Here is a 9,424-nt window from a genome sequence, read left to right on the forward strand (position 1 = left end):
TCATGTATTGTTTTACCAGACACTGTATAAAGACAGAGCAAAAGGGCAATTTGTGTTAGAGAACCTGTGGTCTAAGACCAGAGATAGATGGTGATATATGATAGATAACAAGGATAACTGAAGTCAGCATGATAGACAGAGTTGGAGGCACAAGAGCAGCCTAGCCTCTTCTCAGTTTTTGTAGGTGCTATTTTAAAGGACAGTTTCAAGGATAATGGAGTTTGTGAATGTTCATGGATAACATAGTGAAAGAAAGGTGTACAGGTGCTTGCTTGAAAAGTTAAGTGGAAGATGTAGACTAGTGTTAGGGCTGATTAAAGAAGGGACTTGTCCTTTCAGTATTGAATGAGAGATAAAAAGTAGGGAAGTGAACTTGTGAAAGCACTTGGAAAAGATGACTTGCAACGTACCTGGAGGACTACAGAGAAAGGTGACAAGATCAGAGTTATAGGCAAGAAAAACAACCTTTGCAGCAGCCTACTGAAGAAATATTAATACAGCAAGACTGAATTTTCCAGAGAGAGAACAATATTGTGATGTTTAGATGTAAGTGATGATATAGTCAAGAGTTTGAGTGGATTGGTAAGAAACTTCTCAGAGATGCTATACAGAGAGAATAAGCAACAGAGATGAGGTATGCAGATACAGAGAAAGGTCTAAACTCTAGATTACAGGTTAGAATTATTTGTTATGTCCAAAGGGATCCGGAAAATGTGGTAACAATGCCTTCTGGTACTTTAGAGGTAGTGAGCTTCTCACACTGATGCTGTGGAAAACACTGAGTTTAGAGTCTGTATACACAGTATGACGTAGAGAAATGGGTAGTTTGGTTTAGCTTTTATGGATGAGATAGCCCAAAAATAAAATTCAGAGGAAGAAAAATTGAAGTGGAACATTGTGAAATTATCAGAAAGACAATAGAAGATCACATTTTAAAAATTATTAGAGACAATTAAAAATCCAAACAGAAAACAGTGGAATTAAAAATAAGATTTTACTGGGCTGAAGAGCAAAAAAATATCCAGGAGAGTGAGGATCAAGTGCAGATTTTGAGCCCAGCTGAGAAAAGTCATTGATACACTTTCACAATAGCAAATACGTGACATGGCAGTTGCCAAAACCTCCAAGGACATTGTTAGAAGAATGTGTCCATCAGCAATTGTGAATATCTCAATATCACCTAGAAATGTAATATAAAAGGAAGAATGGTTGATGTTGGGTACCTATGGTTGAAAACTTTACTTTGGTCCTTTCAAACCAGGTATGCACTGTAGGGAATATATATAATGGATAAGAATGCAGAGTAAAGTGAAGCAATGAAAGTAAGGAAGGAAGAAGGTGAAAGAAGATGGAGAAATAAGAGCAGCCCAATAAGAGCATAATAAGAAAGGTAGGGAAATTATAGTAGGCAAATTAGCAAGACATCTTAGAGGAGTTGTAATGAAAGGTGTACACATTGCCACTATGACTAAGTTAAAATCCATCTTTTTGATTTTTATGCAAAACTAAGAAATCTCAAACAAAGATCAAGGTGTGGAGAAACATCCTGATGATGCCTTTTGTTAATGTGTTACTGAACTTGCTTGGTTAATGTCATGTAAAATGTCATCTAAACCCCCAGACAAAATCTATTACCTGAACCTGTATACTTTCCAATTATAATGCTTTTCAAAGGCTGAAGCCTAAATTAAAATATGAAAAGAAGAGGTGGGTAGATAGGGGTTCTTGTTAGCTGTTCATCTGCTAATTGGGACAATTTTTAAAATCTTTATTAAAACTACTAATGCATTTTGAAGCAAGTGGGGCTTTTGTGTCTCTTGTCCTTTTTTCTAATTTTGATTTTTTTTGTCTTTATCTGAGCAACTACTTTTCTGCTGTTTTGAGAGCCATTCTAGCCTGTGCCATTCAACACAAGAACATCTCAGAGGAACTTGGAAATGTTTCAAATTTTAACAGTCACAGACTTAACCTGTTTTTTCTCATATAAGTTACCTGACTAGACACACTAGGAAGACAAACACTGAATAACAGAAGTTGTATATAATAGTAGTGAAGAATTTTGCATGAGAAATAAAACCTGGTAGAATCAGGTCCTTTGTTGTAGATTGCTGAGATACTTTACCAGTGTAAGAAAAAGAGTGTCGACATTTGTCAGGCTATCCTCCATAAATTAGAATTACAGTACAGGGGAAGCCTTGGCTGCTGTAACTATCCCTGCAATGTTTGCTATTTGTTCTGGATTTTTTCTTTGAAATACATTAGGCTATTTAGAGATACATTTTTGTACTTATAGTCTCTATTTTCTTAGTTGATCTTTTTGTTCTTTTATCATAATTCTTATATCTTGACCCAGTCACATTTTCTGGCTTGCCTGTCAATGTTAAAGGTAAATCGGGGGGAGAAAAAGACTAATTGCTTTGATTGTTTGTGTTGTATGTTGTTTGAGGTTTTTTTATGAATTCATTGCTTTAGAATGGTGTAAGGTTGACTGCCTAGAAAACTAAAGCATCAGGGTTTTTTTCAGACTACTTTGACATTATACTTTATCCCTGACCTGGAAAAGCCACTTCTGCATGTGGAAGGATAGTTCATTCTCCTTAGCTCATTCAGTCCTTGTCCTTTTTGCTAGGACTACCATCAAGATTGCTAATTATAGTAATAGGTTTGTGGCATGGGTACATTTCCTCTGAAAACTGGTCAAATTCGTTTGATGCAGGCCATATAGCAGCCATTAGCAGGTACCAAGTTTCAGCCACCATCACTTTGACCTAAGTAGATGCTGAACACTATTTTTCCCTTGCATCCTACTACATTTTCAGTGTTCTGCTTGTAGCCAAAAAAAGCTTCCAACTGTTTTATATTTTCACTGGGTTTCAGACCCTTTTCTGCTGAAAATAAGTTGCCTGTTTTCGATTGCAGGAAACTAAACCTGCATGAGTTAAATAAGCCAACAGAAAATACATCAAGAGTGGGCTTTACACAGCCTTAAATATGTTGGTTTGTTGGGGTTGTTTTTTTTTAAAGAAAGCCGTCAAAGATACGGCTTGAACAGAAACACAGAGTAAAGCACATTTTTCAAATTTACAAAATCATTTCAATTGTTAGTACTGTAGCATCTTCCCTCAAAAGAAAGGCATAAAAATATTATAACTTTCAAACTTACATTGCTGGAAGAAAAGTAGGTTCAGAAAAAAAGTGGCTTACCTCAACAAATTTAGCATCACTGGAAAGGAAAAAGAGGAAAATATTAACAAGGCTTGCATTTTTTTCATGTTGGCACTCAACATGATACTGCTATTTAAGGGACTTTTTTGTGGCATTTTTACACTTAAGTCTACTTCTTTGAAGGGAAGTCCATAAAAACTGAGTTTTTAATTCATTCTGTTGCTTTCGCTTTTCTGAGTTTCCTAGCAGTGCTTTTCTTTAAATGGAAATGCAATCAGCCCTTACTTCATGGTACTTCAGTGTTTCTTTCAGGTCTGACCACTAAGTCCAAGAGTCACGTCCTTAGGAACCCATGAAAAAAATTATTGTTCCTCACCCTCTTACTACATATAGATACATGCATTTAGATACATCTCGTTACCTTTCACAGAGTTGTTCTGCAATATCAGTGGGGTTTTTTCTGTGCTTTACACTCAGGAATTTTGTTTGGATTCCAAGAAGTTTTATGGCTAGTTGATGGTATTTCTGTAAGTCCTGACTCTGATTCACTGCTTTCATTAGCACTAGAATTAAAAATAGCTGATTCTGATTCAGAGTCAGGCTGATTCTGACATCAGTGTTAATGACGTAATAGTGCTGGCTCTGGGCAGAATTGATTCCCTGGTATGTGGGGGCACAGCTGCTTTACAGGTGCAGGTGCAGATGTTTTATTGCAGCTCCTGCAAATTTGTGGAAGCATTAAACAGCTAATAGGTAGGGTAGCTACCAAAACAGTTCTGGAGGTTGCATTGCACTTCACATCCCCTGGCTGTGCCTCCCTTACTACTCATTCTTGCACTAAGCTAAAGATAGCATGGATAAATATGTACAGCTTGCAGTTCCATCTCTCCCACCAGCTATGTCCTGCTCGAGATCAGGATGAGTCCCGTTGGTATTTATTTTATACAAATTTTCTCTCATTTATGTGATTGATTAGGATGAGTCATGTTGGTATTTATTTTATAGAAATTACCTGTAGTTTACAGGGTTATTTCCCAGAAAGAATAAAGATTTTCCTGTACCTTTGGAAAATTTATGGCAAAGTTGGTATTAAAGATATTGTGTGTAAATTTGTCATTGTCCTTTGCATAATGATGGTATCTTCAGGAATGCAACTGTGCTGAAGCTAGAGACCGAAAGCAGCCCTTGTACTAGGCAGGAAAATGGAGGAAGATTGGCTTATGGCTGGATGTCCCTTGGTTCACTCCTTCTAGCAGTGCACCTGCCAGTCATGTTGCACCACCGCTCATGCTCCTAGCAACTCGTCAATTCCATATTTTGCTCAGCACTATGGTTTGTGAGCTTTTACCTACCCACACAAACTCCTTTGTGCCTACGGTAGGTGTGCACAGAAAATGCTGTGTTTTGGATGCTCAGCAGAGACCTGACAGTAACACGAGGGAGGGTTGTTGGGGTTTTTGCAGGAGGAGGCACCTGTGCTGCCTTCCAAACTGCATGTGTGAATTATAGTAAATATATGGGTTAAAAAAATTGTAATTCAAATCTCTATAGTGGTACTGATCAGATCTCTGTTTCTGTAGCAATGAGAACCAAAGGTGGCCTTTTAAGGCTCACAGTTCTTCTACCAATTTCCAGTTATGCTTCAGGATTCTTAAAATATTAGAGTGCGTGCTTTAAACCTACAAAACTTACCTTTACCTAATTTTCACCATTCTAACCTAAGTTTCCACGGAAACAGGGTTGAAAAAGCTGCTGGTAGCCAGCAGGCAGCCAGCAGCTGAGAGTGAGAACTCTCCTTTGTCACTTTCCACTACTGGATGCCTGCTGCGTGCCAGTGTGCAAAGCTACCTAGGCTTCTAAAATCTGGATTACTTTCAATTTGAGGGGGAAAAATTAAATTAATCTACTCTTTTCTGTCTTTGGATTGTCATAGTAAATTCCAGGAGGGCAAATGGGCTAATGAGTCCTGATCTGTTCAGTTACATTGAGCCCCACATAATCAAAGCTTTCCCAACCAACTGGGCCTCTCTTTTCATAATTTCCATGTTTGAAAAGCATTCTGTCTCAAATTTTGTGTCTGTGCACTTGTATGTGCATATTGTGGTACTTTAGTTCTTTATGGCTCTGTAACTATTTATCTACGTATTTACGAGCCTTTTTTACATACAGTATAGTCAATGTACAAAATTCCCTTTTTTTTCCCCTGTATACTTAGGGAGCATTTCTGAATGAACATATTATAAACTGATCCTCGGTTAAATATTAGGAGTAGGATGTGAATGGAGATGGCTTTTAACCAGAAGTAGATTATAGCTGCGGAAAGACTAAAGGGTCTATTTGGTCAAGACTCATACAAAACTGAGATAAGCATGCACAACCTGACAAGATCAGATTAGACCCTTCCCCCCACAAGTGCTTTTCCCATAAATATTTATCTACTTTCTATTATAAATAACCAGGAAATGAAAAAGAAGGATAAATTCTTTTTTTAAAAAATAGCCTAGAAATAGAAATGCAGCTTCAAATCGTCAGGGTAATGATATTTTAAGTATGCAATGAATTCCAATACTAGTTGCTATTTTTTTGATGGAAGCAAAGTACTGAAATTCTTTGTGGCAGCTACATAAATCATTGCAGCTACATAAATGGCAGCATTTATATACAAAGAAGAACTTTGTACATATGTGTATTTCTGCCTACTACTGGGTACCTTAGAATTAAATAGCTTATCACCTATGAGAGAATAGGTGTTGACAGAGTTAGCACTGCTGTATTTTTAAGCTTGCCTGAGGTGACATACCTGGCAATGAAGTTAAGCTTGGCATTTTTTCACCCTGTCCCTCCTCCCTCCAGCCCAAGTGAATGCTCACTTCATCAATGAGAAACACGACTGTCTTGCCTGCCAGATGTAACAGAGATCCATGAATTCACATCTATTCTGCAGATTTGTGTTTCATTCAGATTGTCAATACTTTGACTTCACTTCCTTGTGCAGTAGTGTTAAGGGTAGAAATCTGAAGCTGTGCATGTGCCACTAATTCAAAAAAGCATATTTGTTGGAGATCCACTCATCAGAACCTGTGAGGATTGCCTGTTATAATGAAAAAATAGCTCTTTAGCTTTGAGATTTAAAACCTTAAAAATGTACAGAATAAGGTTTTTACATCTTTGAAAGTAACGTGTGCACTTTTAAAACCACTTCTGTGTCACATAAGAATGATATTAATACTTTTAAAATCTCAAGATGAAAAATGTAAGTCCTTTTTTCTTTTCTTTTCTTGTTTTTTTTTTTTAAATATTTTTCCTCTAGCATTTTACGATGGGATAATGAGACAGATGTCTCTCAACTGGAAGGACATTTTGACATTGTTATGTGTGCTGACTGGTAAGTACATAAAAATCATAAAACTCAGGTTAGAAAAATAGCTTTGCTGGAGTAATTGTACTGTGCTGCTTGCTGATGGCTAAGCAAAGTCAACAAATGAAGCACAAAGCCACCTTAACCTCAACAAATTAATATTCATCTCCATGTGACAGTTATAAGGTAGTCTTCTATCACACAGTAACTTCTACCACATTATTTCCCAAAGATTGATTTTGAGAAGCATTTCCATTTTCTGGAATTGCCTCTGTTTCATGCTTGACGTATCAGTAAATGGACGACTTAGGCAAATTGCAAATAATTATGGCTCAGTGAGGAACAGTCTGGAGAAAAGGGAGTTTATCAACACAAACAGCTCAATTAGCTTACTTCTTAGGAAAGATCTGACTATTGATATAAGGGGATATGTTTTTTGCTCCCTGGAAAATCTTTCAAGGGAAAAGAGATTTTCAAACCCCTTTTTTCCTACCGCCACATTCTGTTCCTTAAATCAATTTGACATCAGTATTTGTAGGTACAGGCTTTATATTATTTACACAGGCACATGTTAATTGTAAGGTAATTCGTAGTAAGAAAAGAAGAGTCCAGCACTTAATTTTGAAAAGGTAGATGCATGTTGCAGTATGGTATATTTAATAATTTATGCAAATAGATTTGATTATTGACACAACCCTTTTCTGATACTGGATTTGTGGGATTGTGCTGTGCTATATTTGCTGCACACTGGCTTTAAAAAGGGTATAGTGTCAATTATTTGTGTTACATAAATGTAGACAGTGTAAAAAAGAGCTGTACAAATTTTATTTAGGAGAGTAGTTATTTTTAAATGAATCTGTCTTTCCTTCGTGCATATTTGTTCTCCACCCTTTAAGTGTTCAAAACAAACAAAAACAGCTGTTTATGTTTTGTGGCACATTACTCTTGTGAGAGACCAAATTCTGAAAACAGGGACTTCCTAGGACAGCTCAGTTCAGCAGTTTTCTGTACCTTACTAAGAATTAGTTAAAGGAAAAGGCAAAGGGAAGTACGAAGCTGCCTATTGTCTTTTTAAACAATGTTCTTTTTAAGTGGCTTCTTATAAAACATTCCTCTAAAGCTTTTTTCTTTTTCATGTTTTGCTATTTAAGCAAGCTCTTCTTATTTGATTTTTTTCATGTTTGGCTATTTAAGCAAGCTCTTCTTATTTGAAAAAACTTACTGGTTTTGTATCGCACTGAAGAAAGCACGTTTAGTCATCTTTTTGCCTTTTTCTAATACCTATTTGTTGACAGAATGCAACAGTGCTTCATTTCTCTTAGCATTTAATTTCAGAAAAGTTCTTTGTTCCCAAAAAGGACAGAGAAGGGTTTCTAACTAATCGCTGATAATGTGCCTCAGAGATGCATCATCTGATTAAAATAAGGAGCTAAACAACACCATATGATTTCAGCAAGTAATTTAGTAAATGCCTTCCTCACCAAATATTAGAATGGATACTCCAGGTTTCATTGCACAGATGAAGTTAATGCTGGACAGGATTAGATCAGATTAAGTATGAAAGTCAGATCAGAGTGCTGGCGGACATGAGCTGGAGGGCTGCAGTCTTCTCGGAGGCTTAGACAAGGCTCACATATGGATGTTCTCCAGATTATGTGGGTGAAGCAAGGTCTTGCCAAGAGATTTAGAGTTAAATTTGTTCTTCACACAAATATCAAAACAACCTGGCTGTGCCGTCTCTTGTATTCTTGATACTCACACCGTGTCATCCTATTTGTGCTGGGAGTACAGCAGAGTGGAGCAAGATTTAAGTTGGTTTTTTTCAGTAATATTCTTGCCTAGTACTCCTCCCAGTCTGTTTGGAAATAGTGTAGTTTCTTTAGGAAACAAAGAATCAAACATGACAGGTAAAATACATAATGCATTTGCAATCCCTGCATTTTGTACATTTATTTTGAAGCGCTTAAGATGCAGGTAAGTGTATAAATATTTATAGAATTCTAAAAAAATAAATAGAAATATGCAAGTTAGTTTAAAGTGTGTGGGTTTATTCACAAATTATCTCTATTTTCTTATTGCAAGTGCCCATATATATATATATTTATTTTAATATGCATGAAAATCCCTATATAATTTATTTCTTTCAGGAATCATTCAGTTATGGACACTAGGTTCTCTGGTACATGAAAAGGCTGGGGAAAGAAATGTTCCATGCTTTATCAAACTCAAATCATCTTTTCATTTTCATGTATTTCTCTTCCAAGATATAGAATCAGTTTGAGAACTGTTGGCAGGATTTTTGCTCTCTGAATTTTTTGGGCTGCCATTGAAGAGGAAAAAAACACCCTTTTCTTCTGGCTCCTCGGCTGAAACCTGAAGTGTGCAGCGATAAAAACAGATAGAATAGATTGCATTTAGTTTAACACCATCATATAGCTCATTGTCAGTCAATAAAATCTGAGATTAGAACAGAGAACTAGAAAGCAAAAAATCTGAGTTCAAATATTAGGTACATGGATAAATTTTTATTGAAGTATTTCCAGCAAGGGTGATATTGTCTGATTCTCTGAATAGCTAACCAGTGGTACTGCTTGATCCCATTTACATGAAAACAAGCTCTATTCATAAACATATTCCAAATCCACATGGAGATTCAAGTAAAAATGTACATGATTACAGCAAGCAGCGATATGTTTATATTCATATATTTACAGTCAGACTTTCATAAACCTTGTGTGCAGGAGTGGAAAATAAGTTATTTCCCAGAACAAACAGTCTATTAGTTAACAGCTAAATTTAGTACCTCAACTAGATTATAAAATAAATAAGAGGCAAACTGTGAAAGCTAGTCATTATTTAACCATTCAAGATTTTGACAATAAACATAGTTTCATGGTTCAG

General features: G+C 36.3%; 1 protein-coding gene across 1 annotated transcript in view; it reads left to right on the top strand.

The window, feature by feature from the left end:
• CAMKMT (calmodulin-lysine N-methyltransferase) overlaps positions 1–9,424 on the top strand; it is a 43,780-nt gene that overhangs the window by 20,151 nt on the left and 14,205 nt on the right. Inside the window, exon 7 of the mRNA XM_009078840.1 lies at positions 6,476–6,550. Within this exon, the coding sequence (XP_009077088.1) occupies positions 6,476–6,550 (75 nt within the window). The remainder of the gene's footprint in view (positions 1–6,475; positions 6,551–9,424) is intronic.

This window comes from Acanthisitta chloris, unplaced genomic scaffold, assembly GCF_000695815.1.
Source record: "Acanthisitta chloris isolate BGI_N310 unplaced genomic scaffold, ASM69581v1 scaffold2487, whole genome shotgun sequence".
NCBI classification, from domain to species: domain Eukaryota; kingdom Metazoa; phylum Chordata; class Aves; order Passeriformes; family Acanthisittidae; genus Acanthisitta; species Acanthisitta chloris.